At 34.9% G+C, this 19,828-nt stretch overlaps 1 protein-coding gene across 1 annotated transcript in view; it reads left to right on the plus strand.

Moving 5' to 3' along the window:
• LOC136032497 (methylosome protein WDR77-like) overlaps positions 1 to 18,908 on the plus strand; it is a 33,413-nt gene extending 14,505 nt beyond the window's left edge. Inside the window, exons 3-7 of the mRNA XM_065712806.1 lie at positions 688 to 854; positions 7,617 to 7,789; positions 9,771 to 9,948; positions 12,554 to 12,631; positions 18,710 to 18,908. Of these exons, the coding sequence (XP_065568878.1) occupies positions 688 to 854; positions 7,617 to 7,789; positions 9,771 to 9,948; positions 12,554 to 12,631; positions 18,710 to 18,821 (708 nt within the window). The 3' untranslated portion in view covers positions 18,822 to 18,908. The remainder of the gene's footprint in view (positions 1 to 687; positions 855 to 7,616; positions 7,790 to 9,770; positions 9,949 to 12,553; positions 12,632 to 18,709) is intronic.
• The last annotated feature ends 920 nt before the right edge of the window (positions 18,909 to 19,828 follow it).

Raw genomic sequence — 19,828 nt, forward strand, 5'->3', positions numbered from 1 at the left:
TCGAACCCTCCCTTAGCCTCCATTCTGGTTTGCCAGCCAACGTGTGTTGATAGTATACAAAATTATGTGCTAAATTATAGGACGTAATCTATTTTCTCTAGAAGAAGTTTGCGCCCCTGCGCTGTTTGGGGGCGGCGGGCATGGACACTGCTTAGTTTTACACACACTATTCCTTTTCCTTCAACCTCCATCGACAATGATGAACCTCCTTCGTCTCTTTACGTAAAGTTATTTACCTTCATTCTGTCCAATCAAAACAACGTGTTTCGCGAAATGCATTGTCTTATGGACAGACGCTGCATAGGATGGAGCTGGGTAGTGATTGGAAATAGCAGTAGTATGCCCCTACTTGTGGATATGGCCTACTTCTCTCAGGGGAACCATGTGACCACTGCCCCCTTTGCGAAATTTGCTATTTTGATTTGCTTTAGAACTTCAGACCAGTCATAAGAGGAGCAGAATTCCCCTTTTTTTCTTAGAGATATTAGTATTTCAAACTAGCGACGGCGTAAAGGGGAGACGCGCGGGTCTTCTATTTTAAGTGATTTTTCTTTTAAATGTAAAAAGTCCAGAATTCCTTTGCGAGTCATTTATGAAAAACTTATCAAAATCTCGCGACGGAAGTAGAAAACAACCGTTCAAAGCATTTTTTTTTGTTCTATTTTAATTCTCTTTTTTCTGTTTTAGGTCATTGTAGGATTAGATGACGGGTCTGTTTCTGTAATAAAAATAAATAAGACTGATGGCTGGAACTTTAGCTGTTTTGCTTCGGCGATTGAGCATGACGCAGGTATATCTGCCTTGGACATCACGTCCCAAAACGAGAAAATAGTCAGCGGTGCTGATGATGGAATGTAAGTCTTTCAGTTTAATTTTTTTTTTTTTTTAGTGTATTTTTATGAATTATAGCAATTCAAAAACCTTAAAAAAGAAAACCAAAAGTTTGAAGCTTAGTACATATTGTTATTACAAATCGGACTAGCTTTTATAATCAAATGTCTTTGAAAAATTTCAGTATGAAAAGACAGCAAATTGTCTCACATTATCTGCGGTTAGCAGACAAGCGACAATGAGAATCCATATATAGAAGCCTGTTGCGTGCTGAGTGCCGGGGCCCGGTGGCGAAGCCGCCTATATATTATTTTATACATACATATAACATATTTATGTTATCTGTATATATATACAAATATATATATATATATATATATATATATGTATATATATATATATATATATATATATATATATATATATATATATATATATATATATATATATATATATATATATATATATATATATATATGTAAATATATATGCTAAATATATGTATATACATATAATAATGCTTTTCTAAATACTGTTCATGCGATTCAGAGCGCCTCTTGCAACGTTTTGCCCACCCCTCGTTGGTTTCATGGAAGGTCTCAGCGAGGACGTCTCGTAGAAAGATGGTCTAAGTGTCTTTTGTCCTTCCCAGCGTTCCATGATTTTTTCCTTTGAGTGACCTTTTTATTCTTGGGAGTAAAAAGGAGTCTGGAGCCTTTCACCGTTTTAGCACGTCACAGTGATATCTGATGTTTGCAGTACGTCTTTGGGGTATAGATTCGTGATATACTAAATTTCAATTACCAAAAAACACGATGAGCATAACCTTTGCCGTGATTTGCTCATTTCTTTTGTCAAGGAAATTCATTAGTATGCTGCTCTGATGTTTGGGTTCAGGATCATATTCGAAAACCAGTTTTTCTTCACCTGTGATGAATCTGTCAAAGAAGTTGTAATTGGTTTCATAACTTTCAATCAGGTCCTAACACACTGCGACACGCTAGGTCATTATTCTGTCTGTTAACACTTTGGGGATTATTTTCGTGCATACATCTCGATTGTATAAGTCCCTGTTTAAAAATCGGTGAACCTCTTTTTCCAGCACATTGGAGCCCAAAGGTGACTGAGCAGCATGACTTACTTTCGCTGAAAACCCTTATCATTATTTCTCCCGGGAATCTTGATGCGTAAGCGCTCTTGGGCGTTTGAAAAACATCGTTACCAAAACTTTTGGGGAAAAAAAGAATAAAGGTAAATATAGATTTGTATGTTAAATATATATGACCCAAATGGAGCTAATATAGAGAATTTTTAACATTGCAAAAACAGTCACTCTTGACATAGAATTTTTTTCTGATCAGTTTAGTTTTTATTTAGTATTAGATCAACGGAGCATGCAGTAGATACTTTACATCTTGTTTTTATTAGAGGTTACTGATTATGTCCATTTTGCAGCAAATATTCTCTTTGACCTTAAAAAAGTTTTTTACACAGTGATAATGCATCCGATTTCTGATTTTGGTAAATCAGAAAATAATGGAATGCGTGGGAAAGGCTCTTGATTTAATTAAATAAAAAAAGACTAGTTATTTTCAATAATAGAAAGGAGTAACATTACAACTTAAAACGAACAGAAATTATTCCATATATGAGGGGGCTGCCCCTTCATCAACTCTTGATTTTTACACTGAAATCTCATAGTTCTTTAGAAATACTTCTCATTCAATTTCAACTGCCCTTGTGTTTGAATGGTATTTCTCACAGAATTACCACAAACAGTTTGTGGTAACGAACTGTAGTAAGGAGCGACCCGGCTCAATCGTAACCGAAACTGTAAAAAACGGAATTTTGATACCAATAGTTACATCAAAAGAATTGCATTTTAATGCTAATTTTAAATGTATAAGTTTCATCAATTTAGTCTTACCCATCAAAAGTTACGAGCCTGAGAAAATTTGCTTTATTTTAGAAACTAGGGGGAAACACCCACTAAAAGTCATAGAATCTTAACGAAAATCACACCAACAGATTCGGCGTATCAGAAAACCCTACTGTAGAAGTTTCAAGCTGCTATCTACAAAACTGTGGAATTCTGTATTTTTTGCCAGAAGACAGATCACGGATGCGTGTTTATTTGTTGTTTTTTTTTTCTCGGGGGTGATCGTATCGACCCAGTGGTCCTATAATGTCGCGAGAGGGCTCATTCTAACAGAAATCGAAAGTTCTAGTGCCCTTTTTAAGTGACCAAAAATCGGAGGTCACCTTGGCCCCCTTCCTACACTCATTTTTTCCCAAAGTCACCCCATCAAAATTTTGAGATAGCCATTTTGTTGAGCGTAGTCGAAAACTTATTTCTTTGGGGACGCCTTAATTCCCCAAAGTCCCCGAGAGAGGCGCTGCAAGTTACAAACTTTGACCATTGTTTACATATAGTAAAGGTTATTATGAAGTTTACAGACGTTCTCAGGAAGGCTTTTTTTGTATTGGGGGGGGGGTGTTGGCTCGGAGGAGGGGGTTACGTGGGATAATTTTTCCTTGGAGGAATTTATAATAAGGGAAGAGAATTTCCATGAAGGGGGCGCAGGATTTTCAGCATTATTAAAAAAAAAAAACAATGAGAAAATAAATATTTTTTTTTCAACTGGAAGTAATGAGCTGCATTAAAACTTAAAACGACCATAAAATATTACGTATATAAGGGGGTTCGTCTCCTCCACAATACCTTGCTCTTTACGTTAAAGCATTTTTTGTAATTTCAACTATTTATTCTATGGCCTCTGTGATTCAGGGGTCATTCTTAAGGATTTGAGACAAAATTCAAGCTTTAATGTAAAGAGCGAGGTATTGGCGAGGATGCAAAACCCCTCACATACGTAATAAAATTACACAAATATAGAAGTTCGTTACGTAAGCTAATTCGTAAGGTATGTATGTTTATTACCAACAAAAATGTTCGTAAAAAAAAACTTGTTGCACTTTTAAGTAACTAAAAATTGGAGGGCAACTAGGCCTCCTTAGCCACCACGTTTGATTGGACGATTTTTGTCAAAATCGTCCAATCAAAACTATGAGAAAGCCATTTAGCAAAAAAAAATAAATATTCAAATTTTGTTTTAATTATTCATGTGCGGTGAGCCAAAATCAAAACATGCATCGATTCAAAAACGTTCAGAAATTATATAATAAAATATCAAGTTTTTTTTAATTGCAAGTAAGGAGCGACACGAAAACTTAAAACAAACAGAAATTATTCCGTATATGAAAGAGGTTATCCCCTCCTCAACGTCTCGCTCTTTACGCTAAAGTTTTTTTTTACTGTTTTAAAAAGTAGAGATGGGAGAAAGTGTCAAACGTTAGTGTAAAGAGCGAGGGGTTGAGGAGGGGACAACATCTTTCATATACGGAATAATTTCTGTTCGTTTTAAGTTTTAATGTCGCTCTTTACTTGCAGTTAAAAAAAACTTGTTTTTTTTACTTGTAGCGTAAAGAACGAGTTACAACGGTTATACCGTTACCGCGTTTAGTTTGATAATTTACCGCAATCGGATTACTTTTTTTATCCTTGTTTTTAATTCAACATGTGTTGTTTTGTCTCAAATTTTAAACATGGAGACGACAAACGCATCTATGGCCAGTGTAATGAAAAAGAGAAACAATCAAACAAATATTTTCTCGCATGCAACAAGGCGCCATCAGCGTTGAAAAAAAAGAAGAGAGGAAGAAAAGAAAGCTAAACTGTAAAACTAATAGACTACAAATAAAAATAAATATAAAACTAAAACAACTCAACTAGTACATGTATTTCTTTGTTTTTTCGTGGTTTTGTCGTAGTTCAGCTTTGGACCTTTTATTCCTCTAATTTTACACACAGAAACGGTTTATTCCCGGTTTATTCTCCTTTGCGAAAATGCAGTCCCTCCATTCCCTGATTCACACAAGAGCAAACCTTTTTGTGCAGTTTTTTTTTTCTAGATTTAGTTTTATTTACGTTCATTTATTCTTTGCCTAGTCAGTTCGTAAATTGGTGCCCCTGAACTATACAAGAGAAAACAATTGACTTTACTTAAAATCCAATCCAAGAGAATAATATTTTTAGTTGAATTTCAAACAGTTCGTGGTAAGGAACGGTAAATAAGGAGCAACTCGTCCCAATAGTGATCGAAACTCTAAAAAAACGATTTTTATAAAAAAAAAAAATCGTACATAAAAAGATTTGGCTTTTTATGCTGATTCCAAATATATAAAATTCATTCAGTTTAATGTTACCCATCAAAAATTACAAGCCTGATAAAAATTGTGAATTTTCGAAAAAGCGGGAACACCCCAAAACAGTTAAGCGATCCTAATGAAAATTACACTGTCAGATTCAGCATATCAGGAAACTCTACTGTAGAAGTTTCAAGCTCCTGTATACACAAAATGTGAAATTTTATAGGATGGTATTCACTTACCCCTGTCGAACTTTCAACCTTCATTTTGACAGTTTTTCTCGTTCCTGGGCCTCTAATTTCAGTAAGTCATGACCTATCTAGATTGTTTTTTCACACCGAAAAATTTTAGTAATCAAATGTTCAGAAAAAAAACATAATGTAGTCTTCGAAAAATATATATATATATATATATATATATATATATATATATATATATATATATATATATATATATATATATATATATATATATATATATATATATATATATATATATATATATATATATATACCTATGCAATTATTGTTCGTTTAAAGATACAAAATATATAGCCAGTGCCACTGTGAGGGGAGAGGCGTGGTAAAAGCTAAGGGATCGGGCTAAGACCAGGCAGAAGTTTCTTTTTACACTAAACAGAACTGTAACGATTTAAAGATTTGAAATTGCCTGTGAGTAGGAAAAATAATACACCCTTGGATCTGTTCTAGAAAATTTACGAATACTAGAAATTAAATTTTAACAATTGACTCGGAAATTTTTCAGACCAGGTATGTAAATTATGGTTGTACTTTGGATCCATTTCTTAACCAGTTATATATTTTTTTTCGCAGAATTCGCCCATTGTTTGTTTTTATTTAAGTTTTTTCCCATAAAATATTGCTCCTCCACCCTCGTAAAGCTTGTACGCAAGGGGTCATTGGCCGCTCCCTAAATCTAAGAAATGCTAGAACGTCTATGGTTTGCAATTTTCTCAAATAATTAATCTCTTTTTTCTTTCTTTCCTCTTGCGCAACCTAATTTCAAATATGAGCCCTCTAAGATAAATCCCTATAGACTTGTCATTCGCAATTAACAGCTATAAAATACGTGTCTAATGGCATCAGCATTGACAGAATGGAAAAACAAACACATTTATTGAAGTATTATCTGGGCTTGTTTCTTTGAAACGCGGGGACTAGCATATTATGACTAAAAATTGTGATTGTTCTTTTTAGTTTTATAACTATTCTAGAAAGCAAATAGAAAGGGAAAAATGTTAACTGGTTTTCAAGGCAAACGAACGCTCCTCCGTTTTTTCAACTGTATTTAGAGTACCTCGCCACGATTCATTTGTAGAGTAGCAAGGTTGCCAGAACAAAATTTGAAACTGGAAGTAAAATTATACCCAAAAGTCAATTACTCAGGATACTCAGGATTCGATATTGAAGTACTATCTGAGCTTGTTTTTCAAAACGCGGGGATTTGTGTCTTATGACAAAAGTTGTGATTGTCGTTTTTAACTTATAACTGTTCTAGAAAGTAAATGGAAAAAGAAAAATGTTAATTCGTTTTTAATTCAAACGAAGGCTCCTACATTTTTGCAACTGTATTTGGAAAATTAAAAACTTGAAGTAAAGTTTTACCAAACAGTCAATTCCTCAGGATACCATAGTTCAGGTAGAAAGGGATTTTCATTTTAGTTACAATGTTCGCCTGATTTGTAAAGATGAAAATAATAATTTGATGCGTTGTTTTAGCTGATGTTTTGCGCTTCCTAAGTTAAGGGAAAAATATTTGGGAAAAACTGAGTTGCTACTTCCAGGTGTCTTAAACAGCTCTTCACCACGATTCATTTGTAGAGTAGCAAGGTTTGCAGCATGTGATTCTAATCAAAGAAAATCTTGTTTTTCCAGTTTATTCTACTTTTGGCCAAAATTGATGATATTTATTGTTTGATTTCATGTGTTGTTTCTGCATACCCTCGTCTTGTCTTGCAGTAAATACCATAGAATCTTATCTGAAATTTGTTCTTAGCCTTAGCAGTATTTGATAAATATTGCAGTTCAAAGATATGCACAACCTGTACCGTTAACGGTGAAACCGTCCTTATTTCAACACGTGAAAGCGTCAAAAGCCAGATACTAATAAAATTATAGTATAAGATGTTTGTACTAGATGGTTGTAAAAATAGTACAAGATGTTTGTTAATTAACATTTGCGTATCTTCAATCGTAAGAATCCATATTAATTCATTTGACTTTAAAAGCGTGTGGTTTTCCGATTCGAATGCTTGATTCATATTCTGATCATGCGTTGTATAATTTATCTGACGTGCATGCCGAGAAAGGTGACTATGAAATTAAATGACGACTTTTTCTTAGAATCCCAGAATCAAAGCGATTTTCCACGATTTCTCGTAATTTAACAGGTAATTTGCTTTAATGATCCTTTTCCTGAATCATCCCTCTGGAATAAACTCCATTTTATTTATGTTTACTGGATAAAGGTCGATGAGAAGTTATGCTCCTTATTTTTTCTTAGATTTGTGTTTAAATATTTTCAATTAGTTTCATTTGTGTATGTAATTATTTCAGGATCAAAGTTTGGGATACAAATAGTTTGATATCAACAACAACATTTCGCAATACTCATAGTGACAGTATATCTGACATTTGTTGTAGTCCTGAAGATCCGAACGTGTTTGTTTCTTGTTCAGTAAATGGAGAAATTACCTGGTGGGACTTACGACTACCTAAACCGGCCAAAGGTATTTTTCGATCATTCTTACTTTATTTTTTTTTTTCATAAACCACGACGCGAATTAAAACAGCTTAACTCAAAATTTATTCTATTTTAACAACTAAACACCTTCTATTGGATTGTAAAAACCGACTATTGCCAAAGTGAAGATTCTTTGTACCATTATTTGCTAATTAGTACAAACCCCTACATCAATTAAGGTCACAATAAATAAGCTGATATTGTTAAAATTCTGGATGCTTCTTAAAGGATGTTTTGTTTGCTCTTTTTATTAATTTTATATTTTTGTTTGCAGAAAAAGGCAAGATAATCTTTAAAGTAGCAAGTAAAAATATATTGTCCCCTGGACCCATATTCAGTCAGTTCACACCTGAAAACTGCGATTCTCTTAGATTTCTCTCTTGGTTATTTCAAAATTATGAAGTTTTTAGGGCAGGATCAAATCTGCCTCGGTGTTTGCTGTGGCATCCTCAAATTGTACGTAATGATCAATGTGGTATAAAACGTGTTCCGCCAAAGCTGAAACAAAAGTTTCTGGAGACTTACTAAATTTTAAAGCTCTATCTATTGAGTGTTTTATGCTCAATAAATCGTTCAACAAACTGTTGTTGGGTTTGGCCCAGAGGCGCCATTTGGACCAAATCTTGGGGTGGGCATAAACTCCATCTTGCCCCCCCCCCCCAACTCACTTCGTGTCTCGTAATCATCTAGGAAATGGGCATTTGACAGAACTCGAGAATTTTATTATGTATCTTACCTACTTTCAAAGTTTACGATAATTAATAGCAAATAGCATAATTACCCCAAGGGTCGTCAAGCAATTACGCTCTTTGGTTAATAGGCATGCAGTAATTTCAAATCAATTGGACAGAATGGATTTGTTGAATATAATGGATTATTATGGCCGGCAAAGGGCTCTTTTTGGTGGAAGTTTGGCCCCCTGGAAAATCTGGGATGGGCATTCGCCCACCCAATGACCCTCCCCCAAATGGCGCCTCTGGTTTGGCCAATGTAAAACCTTCAACAAGAACAAGGAATACTACATGTACAGCAACCCAAATTGCCACGAGTCAAGTCCTTCCCAGAATTTAGAAAACTACTTCTTAATGGTCTAATTGACTCAAAGCATGTATCTGTGTTATGTTTTCGTAAAACTCGCTTAATCTTTTCACCTAGACCGGATACAGTTAAAGTATGCAGGTAAAAAAATACAGGATACAGGATTCTATCCGGTATTTCCGATAGAAATACCGGATACATAAGGTAAAGAAATATAACTTTTGTCAAATTCGATTCGGAAGACTGAAACTGCAGCTATTGTATTATTGTGTTTAATGGGTCTATTTTAATTATTCCGTTTATGAATTTAATTGGATAACCACTACCAAATGAAATGTCTCTTAATGCAAGTGTTCTGTAACACGATATTCCTGTTAACAAATTCTAAAATCCCTATAGACTAATGAAATCACAACTCTTCTTTTGATTGAAATTGGGTGGTACAAGTGAAAATTTTTGAATGTCGCTATGTGTAGGTTTTCTATAATTTGAGAAAAGCAAAAGGTTACTAAAAGGCTTTTAATAAAAAAAAAAAAAAAAAAAAAAGAAATAGTAGCCCATCATTTTCTTCAAACTCAAATGTAAATTTAACGTTTTTATCAAAACTATTTAAATATTCAAGAAAAATTTATAAGGGCTCGAATCCGTGCTTCCAAATACAAACTATGTCATTCATGAATCTACCCCAAAAACAAGGCGAACATCTAAAACTCAGTATATTGGACGTTTCAACAAATTCCATGAAAAGGTTTGCCAACAGAGGACTAAGAGGAAGTTGGCTGAAGTGCTCTGTTGACAAACCTCTGTTCTTTTTCCTTTTAAATGGGAGAAGCTTTTGTATGTAGAGGGCTTGTATATTTTGCTGAGCATAGTAAGATTAGCAAGCATAGCTACTAGTGGTTGTTAAACACTATCCTCTTACATTTTAGATATACCTTACGAAAATGAATGTAGTTCTTCAAGTTGTCTTACTTTCACCAACAGCGGGAATATCGCCTTTGGAACAGAAAGTGGTCATGTTTTAGTAAAGGACATTAAGAACCTTGACGCACCATCAAATATATTAAGATCTCATAATAGACGTATTCATCGCATAAAATCATTTCAGTAAGTGAAATTCAGTGTATATTTTGTCAGTTTTCCAACTGTTTTATGTTTTTATATTTTTCTTGTCTTTAATTTTGTAGGATAACAAATTGTAAAGAATATTCTTCTTTTTTTTCTGTTTTTATTGGAATCATGAAAACCTTTTTTTCCTTGAACTAAATCCAAAGGGTACTAATTTTCTAATGCTAGGAATTGGTGAAGGGAGCTTCGGTTTACTTCGGTTTTGAACATCTTAATCTTTTACCTCATTTGAAACATTTTGTTCTCCTTAATGTTCTTAAATTGTGTGTAGTTTTTTCTACTTTACTTTATATATTGTCTTTGTAACTTCTATCTTTAGCTGTAGATCTTTAGCTGAAGTATTGTTACTCCGGACTGTTGGCAATTATGTCACTGGTTAAATTGAATCAAATGTTTTTTCATGACCAGGATTTTAACCTTGCATACTTGATTTTAATTTTTTATCCTTTGCACACCATACCATTGTTTTGCCAGGTTTTTAGATACAATGGTTCATGAATATTCTTACATTTAAAGCAAATATCAACTAGTTAGACCGAACAATTGAAGAAACTTTTCTACTTCTTTGACTGTTCTGTCACCGCGGTCATAACATCTTGGGGGGCATCTTGAAGTAACATGACGTCGTATACATAATGGAAGTCAAGTATCATCCTTCCTTTCTCTTGTAGTCCTATATGACTAACCTAGTCCACTGCTAATCAGGCCGCGATATCCGTCAGAATAATTCAAGTTTAACGAAAAAGGAGTAAGTCTTGTTTTGCACAAGACATATCCTATATGCCTTAAATATGTGATGTATGGTTCTTCCATCTTTTCTTAAAACGTTCTGTTTTTCTTTTTGTCACTTTTATAAAAGAGTCATGAGTTTTGGATGAAATCAACTCATTCAAAACTTAGCGAGCATTGGAGGCAAAACGTATTCCTATCTAATTTGGACACTGGAAATTGTGATCTTTCAAGCACTACTACTACTAACAACTCCCTGCAGTGCCAAGCTTTGAAAGGCAATTTATAATACATAATTTGGCTAGGAAGAGGTTTTTTCCCCCAAAATTGCCCACCAGAACAGACCAAACCAAGAAGAATTATCCATTAATCAGAACCCAGTGCAAATGCTGTATCGTTTACTAGTCTATAATTTCCTCGATGGGCACCACTCCTCAATTTCACCCTGTAGCACTGTTGGCAGTCACGGTTTGGCTAGGAAAAATCGTGAAAGGTCCACCCTGACGCCACTATGAGGACTCGCAAGCAGGATTTCTCTTTCAGGTATACGGACGGAGAAAGAAGCTGTTGACGGAACGGCTACCCCCCAACCATCTCTCAGTACTGGAACAGCTCAAATCTTTTATACCAGCTTGTCCTCGTTTGGGTATTCGTGATAATATTAGTAAGTAAAGAGAAATTTTGACAAAGGAGTTTCGATAGCAGCCATAAATAAAAGAATATGTTTTTCATGTGCCTAAGCTCAAGTCTAAAAGAGTTAACTCATATATCGTTTTTAAATGTGTATATATATATATATATATATATATATATATATATATATATATATATATATATATATATATATATATATATAAGATACAATTCATTTCCTTTAAACAATAGATTTTCCAGATCAAAAGTTTCGAAAGTTGATCTGTAAAATACTTGCAATTCCCAACTGGCTATCTCTATTCCCATCTAAAATAAAAACACTGTTGAAACTTTATTGAGCATGGGGTTTTGAGGTGGCCCCCTCCAAATACAAGATGATTTTTTCTTTCATTTTTCTCAGGGTTTTTAGTCCTAATACTGCTCATATATCGTCCTAATAGTTAACTCATATATCGTTTTTAAATGTGTATATATATATATATATATATATATATATATATATATATATATATATATATATATATATATATATATATATATATATATATTTAAGATACAATTCATTTCCTTTAAACAATAGATTTTCCAGATCAAAAGTTTCGAAAGTTGATCTGTAAAATACTTGCAATTCCCAACTGGCTATCTCTATTGCCATCTAAAATAAAAACACTGTTGAAACTTTATTGAGCATGGGGTTTTGAGGTGGCCCCCTCCAAATACAAGATGATTTTTTCTTTCATTTTTCTCAGGGTTTTTAGTCCTAATACTGCTCATTACTTTTGTTTGAAAAGTAAAACTGTTTTGTTTTGTTTGTGTATTTATATAAATACACCTGATTTATATAAATCAGTGTTATCTTAAAATCTTGTAGAACTACTTCTTGATCAAAACTTTGCGCCATTTAATTTTAGTAGCTGAGATTTGAATCCACTGCTGCCGAATTTTTCACCACCCGTGTGTTAAAAATGGAAAATCTTGTCTATGAAATGTATTCCTTACGTTCGGTAGAGTCTTCACCAAATGCCTTATCCTAGGTTAATATTTACTGTCAGTGGTTCATAGCCTTTCAATTATACCTTTTAGTAGTCTATCTGCACACACGCACCGGGAATAGAACCTTTAACTGTTAAAAATGACCCCCTCCCCTAAAGAAAACCTGATAATTTAGCCCTAAAATTCTTAATTCGTCCTTCCTTTTTAGGAATTATTTGGCTGTTGGTGCAGATCATTCGAAGCTTGTCATCTTGGAGGCTGGTTCTTCTGGTGACTACACTATCAGGTAAGACTGATATATATATATATATATATATATATATATATATATATATATATATATATATATATATATATATATATATATATATATATATATATATATATATATATATATATATACTGTTTGTTACTTGAATGTGGCCTTAACCCTACTCATCCATCCAATTACGTAGGTTAAACAGGATAGCCATACACAATCAACCGCAAAGAAAAATCCGTGGACTGGCAGTCGTTTTAATAAAGACACAACAACTTTCAACTTTCTATTTTCAATAAAATGATCCTCATCCCATGCTTTTAAAATAGCCCCTTCCATTTGAAGTGGGTGGGAAAAGTTTTTGGCACTGTTCTGGCCTTTTTTTAGCTGCATTTTGAAGGGAAGCGGCATTTTTTTTCGGTTTTGGAGTTCTCTTAGCCCAAAGCATCTCATAATTTTAAGGCCAATTGGAAAAATGTGACGCTTTTTCTCCCTTTATTAGAGGAGGACCAATCATTTGAATATTTTTTTTTAACTATGGTCCCCTTGACCAGGGGGCTTACGGCTGTAAGTTTCAAATTGATCAAGGAAAAGTTTTTTGGCTCATTTTTGGACCCTTAACCCCTCTCAATGTAGGATGCTAATAATCTTTTTGACCAGGAAAATAATAACGGAAAGTTTCACGACACTGGGTTCCCAAGATTAAACATGTTCCCGCTTTTTCCACTATTAAATATATCTGTAAAAAATTGATGTTCTTATAATTTATGGTCCTTATCCCGGGTGGTATGGGGGTTATGCCGTCCTTGGATGCAATTAAATAAAAAAAAATTTTTTAGCTGAAAGTAAGGAGCAACATTAAAACTTAAAACGAACAGAAATTACTTCGTATATGAAAGGGGCTGCTTCCTCATCAACGCCCCGCTCTTTACGCTAAAGTTTGACTCTTTCTCTCAACTCTGCTTTTTAAAACAGTAAAAAACTTTAGCGTAAAGAGCCGGGCGTTGATGAAGAAGCAGTCCCTTTCATATACGAAGTAATTTCTGTTTGTTTTAAGTTCTAATGTCGCTCCTTACTTTCAGCTAAAAAAAACTTGTTTTTTTTTTTTATTTAATTTCTGAACGTTTTTGAATCAATGCATGTTTTGATTTTTGCTCTCCGCAGAGGGATAATTAACAAGAAATATGCAAGTTTATTTTTATTTTTTCGCTAAATGGCTTTCTCATAGTTTTGATCGAATGATTTTGAGAAAAAAAGGAACGCTGGAGGAAGCCTAGTTGCCCTGCGATTTTCTGGTTACTTAAAAAGGCAACTAGAACTTTTAATTTTTTACGAATGTTTTTTATTAGTAAAAGATAAACGTAACTTATAAATTAGCTTACGTAACGAACTTTTGTAATATCATGTTTTTATTACATATATGAGGGGTTCACCCCCTCGTCAGTACCTCGCTCTTTGCACTAAAGATTAAATTTTGTCCTAATTCATTAAGAATGACCCCTGAATCACAAAAGCCGTAGAATAAATAGTTGAAATCACTAAAAATACTTTAGCGTAAAGAGAGAGGTATTAGGAGGAGGTGAGCCCCTCATATACGTAATAATTTCTGTTAATTTTAAGTTTTAATGCTGCTCCTTACTTCCAGTTGAAAAAACTTTTCATATTTATTTTTTCATTGTTTTTTTTAATAATGTTAGAAAATCCTGCGCTCCCTTCATGGAAATTTTCTTTCCCCATGACAAATTCCTCGATGGAAAGTTCCCCTAACATATCCCCCTCTTGTCAACCCCTCCCCCCAACCAAAAAATCCTCCTGAAAACGTCTGGACACTTCCCAATAAGTATTATTATATGTAAGCACTGGTCAAAGTTTGTAACTTGTAGCCCCTCCCACGGGGACTGTGGGGGAGTAAGTCGTCCCCAAAGACATAGTTAAAAGGTTTTTCGACTACACTGAATAAAATGGCTATCTCAGAATTTTGATCCGTTTATTTTGGGAAAATAATTAGCGTGGGAGGGGGCCTGGGTGCCCTCCGATTTTTTTGGTCACTTAAAAAGGGCACTAGAACTTTTCATTTCCGTTAGAATGAGCCCTCTCGCTAGATTCTAGGACCACTGGGTCGATACGATCACCCCTGGGGGAAAAAAACACAAACAAACAAACAAATAAACATGCATCCGTGATCTGCCTTCTGGCAAAAATACAAAATTCCACATTTTTGTAGACAGGAGCATGAAACTTCTACAATAGGGTTCACTGATACGCTGAATCTGATGATGTGATTTTCGTTAAGATTCTATGACTTTTAAGGGGTGTTTCCCCCTATTTTCTAAAACTCTAAAAAATTGAATTTTGATATCAAGAGCTACATCAAAAGAATCGCATTTTAATGCTGATTTTAAATATATTAGTGTCATCAAGTTTAGTCTTACCCATCAAACGTTACGAGCCTGAGAAAATCTGCCTTATTTAGGAAAATAGGGGGAAACACTCCCTAAAAGTCGTAGGATCTTAACGAAAATGACACCATCAGATTCAGCGTATCAGAGAACCCTACTGTAGAAGTTTCCAGCTCCTATCTACAAAAATGTGGAATTTTGTATTTTTTGCCAGAAGACGAATCACGGGTGCGTGTTTATTTGTTTGTTTGTTTTTTTGTGTTTTTTTCCAGGGGTCATCGTATCGACCAAGTGGTCCTAGAATGTCGCAAGAGGGCTCATTCTAACGGAAATGAAAAGTTCTAGTGCCCTTTTTAAGTGAACAAAAAAATTGGAGGGCATCTAGGCCCCCTCCCACGCTCATTTTTTTCCCAAAGTCAACGAATCAAAATTTTGAGATAGCCATTTTGTTCAGCATAGTCGAAAACCATAATAACTATGTCTTTGGGGATGACTTACTCCCCCACAGTCCCTGGGGGAGGGGCTGCAAGTTAAAAACTTCGACCAGTGTTTACATATAATAATGGTTATTGGGAAGTGTACAGACGTTTTCAGGGGGATTTTTTTTGGTTTTGGGGGTAGGGTTGAGGGGAGGGGGCTATGTGGGAGGATATTTCCTTGGAGAAATATGTCATGGGGGAAGAAAAATTCAATGAAAAGGGCGCAGGGCGGAGGACGAATCTGGTCACGTTAGAAAAAAACGTCAAATCCAGAGCTTAATATACAATGCTGGGTGTTCGGAGCCTCTCTATTATGGAGTGTAATTTGAAAATAACACAACTATACGAGCGATAAAACATATATACCACAACCATAACTCAACTAACGAAAGAACTGCTAAGAGTAACACAACTATAAAGCGAAAACAGGTGAAAACTAACGGGAAAATAAACGAACTAAGAGGTGGAAGGGGCCCAGAGAAAGAATATAATCCTTTTCCAATTTTGAGCCTAACTTCCGCAAAGGAGTAATAATGTCAGAAGCCCCGAAATACCGAATTATTTTCTTTTCAAACAGTTCGTGGTAACGAACTGTAGTAAGGAGCGACCCGGCTCAACAGAAACCAAAACTCTAAAAATGGAATTTTGATACCAATAGCTGCATCAAAAGAATCGGATTTTAATGCTGATTTTAAATATATAATATTAGTTTCATCAAGTTTAGTCTTACGCATCAAAAGTTACGAGCCTGAGAAGATTTGCGTTATTTTAGAAAATAGGGGGAAACTCCCCCTAAAAGTCATAGAATCTTAACGAAAATTACACCATCAGATTCAGTGTATCAGAAAACCCTACTGTAGAAGTTTCAAGCTCCTATCTACAAAAATATAGAATTTTGTATTTTTTGCCAGAAGGCAGATCACGGATGCGTGTTTATTTGTTTGTTTGTTGTTTTTTCCAGGGGTGATCGTATCGACCCAGTTGTCCTAGAATGTTGCGAGAGGGCTCATTCTAACGGAAATGAAAAGTTCTAGTGCCCTTTTTAAGTGACCAAAAAAATTGGAGGGCACCTAGACCCCCTCCCACGCTAATTCTTTTCCCAAAGTCAATGGATCAAAACCCTGAGATAGCCATTTTATTCAGCGTAGTCGAAAAACCTTATAACTATGTCTTTGGAGACGACTTACTCCTCCACAGTCCCCATGGGAGGGGCTACAAGTTACAAACTTTGACCAGTGCTCACATATAGTAATGGTTATTGGGAAGTGTACAGGCGTTTTCGGGAGGATATTTGGTTGGGGGGGGGGGGGGGTTGAGAAGAGGGGGATATACTGGGGAACTTTCCTTCGAGGAGTTTGTCATGGGGGAAGAAAATTTCCATGAAGGGAGCGCAGGATTTACTAGCATTATTTTAAAAAAAACAATGAAAAAATAAATATGAAAAAGTTTTTTCAGCTGGAAGTAAGGAGCAGCATTAAAACTTAAAACGAAAAGAAATTATTACCCATATGAGGGGCTCACTTCCTCCTAATACCTCGCTCTCTACGCTTAAGTATTTTAGTAATGTCAATTATTTATTCTACGGCTTTTGTGATTCAGGGGTCATTCTTAATGAATTGGGACAAAATTTAAGATTTGGTGTAAAGAGAGAGGTACTGACGAGGGGGCGAACCCTCTCATATGTGTAATAAAAACATGAGAATAAAAAATTCTTTACGTAAGCTAATTTATAAGTTATGTATATCTTTTACTAATAAAAAGATTCGTAAAAAATTAAAAGTTCTAGTTGCCTTTTTAATTAACCAAAAAATTGGAGGGCAACTAGGCTTCCTCCCCGCTCTTTTTTTCTCAAAATTATGAGAAAGCCATTTAGCCAAAAAAAAAAAAAAAAAAAAAAAAAATGCAAATTCCTCTGCGGAGAACCAAAATCAAAATATGTATTGGTTCAAAAACGTTCAGAAATTAAATAAAAAAAACAAATTTTTTCAACTGAAAGTAAGGAGCGACATTAAAACTTAAAACGAACAGAAATTACTTCGTATATGAAAGGGGCTGCTTCCTCATCAACGCCCCGCTCTCTACGCTAAAGTTTTTTACTGTTTTAAAAAGAAGAGTTGAGAGAAAGAGTCAAACTTTAGCGTAAAGAGCGGGGCGTTGATGAGGAAGCAGCCCCTTTCATATACGAAGTAATTTCTGTTCGTTTTAAGTTTTAATGTCGCTCCTTACTTTCAGTTGAAAAAACTTGTTTGTTTTTTTATTTAATATATTTTAAATCAGCATTAAAATGCGATTCTTTTGATGTAGCTATTGGTATCAAAATTGCATTTTTTAGACGGTCATGAGGGGGCTGAGGAGGGGAAGCCTTCCTCCTCTATGAAACAAATTCTGCTCGTTTTAGGGTTTAATGTTACTCTCTACTTTCATAATTAAGGCATATGCTGAAAATATTCCTGGAAATCAAGAGGGATTACATATCAGTTTCTACTTCCCCCCCCCCTCTTCCCTATAACTAATTCTATATTTATCTAAAGACTCGATGAGAGTCGGGGTGTATTGTGATTTTGTGATATATATCCTACAAAAAAAAGGTGATTAACATGAACACATTTTTCCTTTTTTTTTTCTTTACGATCCACAATCAAAGCATTTTGTGCGTGAAAAACATCCTATCTTGGCAACGGTTGATTCACCGGGTTTTGCTGTCTTCACTTGAGCTGAAGCTTTAATAGAAGGTATCCTCAACCTTAAGAATGCAATTGTGAAAAAAAATGAAGTAGGATTCCGGGGAAGGGATAGTTTTCGCAATATGTGAATGCAGAAGGCCCAAGCACGAGTCCATGTGAAACGGGGACCATATATGGCGACTGAAGGCACGAACAAGCGGAGGGGAATGACAAGAATTTGGCAGCCGAAAACCCCTTTTTGGATGGTAAACTCTAAAATTAAGTGTGACAAAGGAAAGTCAATATTCCGGGCCATGCTTGTATAGATGCCCTCTCTCTATTGAATTCTCGTCATTACCCTCCGCTTGTTCGTCTCTCTCTCTCTCTCTCTCTCTCTCTCTCTCTCTCTCTCTCTCTCTCTCTCTCTCTCTCTCTCTCTCTCTCTCTCTCTCTCTCTCTCTCTCTCTCTCTCTCTCTCTCTCTCTCTCTCTCTCTCCTCCTCTCTCTCTCTCTCTCTCTTTTTTCATTTATTCCTATATACATAAGCAAAATATTATTTTTTAGATATCAAGACAATAAACATACTGATTTTATCCGTGGACTGTCATGGAATCCTGTGACGCGATCAGTCTACTCCTCAGGATGGGATGGGCGAATTCTTCGCCACTCAATATGATGCAGTTGAAACTAGGACATTTTTTCTAGTTTTATATGTTATAGAATGCTGCTATGGATTATGAATAAATATTTCTGATTTTTCAAACGAAGCTTAGTAAGGCAGGTGTTCTAGATGTTTACTTATGAATTGCTTCTTGTTTTATTTTTTTTTTTTTTTTTTTTTTTTTGCTTCTTGTTTTACCTTCTGTAGTATGAGAGGCGTTCAGAGACCTGATTTACTTCATAAAATAAGGATCCAAAAAAGTGGTAATGAAGATGAATTATGGATCTTGATTATAATCAAGCTGCATAATTCATCGATGATTATAGGTCTTTCGCCCCACAATCCGAACTTTCAGTTGGAATTGTGGAATTAAACAATTCGAAGTAACGAACTGTAAATAAGGAACGATTCGGGCAAATAATAACCAAACCTCTAAAACGGGATTTGATAAAAAAAATTTAGCAAACAAATCGGTTTTTTGTGAAGTTTAATGTTACCCATCAAAAGCTACAATGCTGGGAAAATTTATAAAAAGGATAAAGATAAACTATAAACAATCCTATTTTCAGTTCAAATGTTTTGAAAGGCAATAGGTATATAAAATAAATGTAAGTGCCAGTTGGCTATGCACAGGGAAAAATAAAATACTTTTAGCAAAATTCTAGCCAAACTTCCATTCTAAATTGTAACTGGAATCTCGAAACACGAAATTTTAGTAACAATAAAGCTATCAAAAGGTTTTCCTTTGCAAGTTAGCCCCATTCAGCCCAACCTTCATTTAGCCCAATCCTCATGCAACTCAACCTCCGGTTAATTCAATCACCGTTTAACTCAACCCCCTTTCAACCAAAACTCAAATTAAGCCCCTTTGAGACTCAACTACATGATAGCAATTATTATGTTTGTAAAGAGCTTTGAATGGTAATTCGGTTGCTACATTAATCTTTCAGCTAGCGAATACATGAGAAATCGGCAAATTTACCACCAAATGTCCTTAAGACCTCTAACCGGTCGGACAAGAG

Source organism: Artemia franciscana, chromosome 10 (genome assembly GCF_032884065.1).
Source record: "Artemia franciscana chromosome 10, ASM3288406v1, whole genome shotgun sequence".
In the NCBI taxonomy this organism is placed as follows: domain Eukaryota; kingdom Metazoa; phylum Arthropoda; class Branchiopoda; order Anostraca; family Artemiidae; genus Artemia; species Artemia franciscana.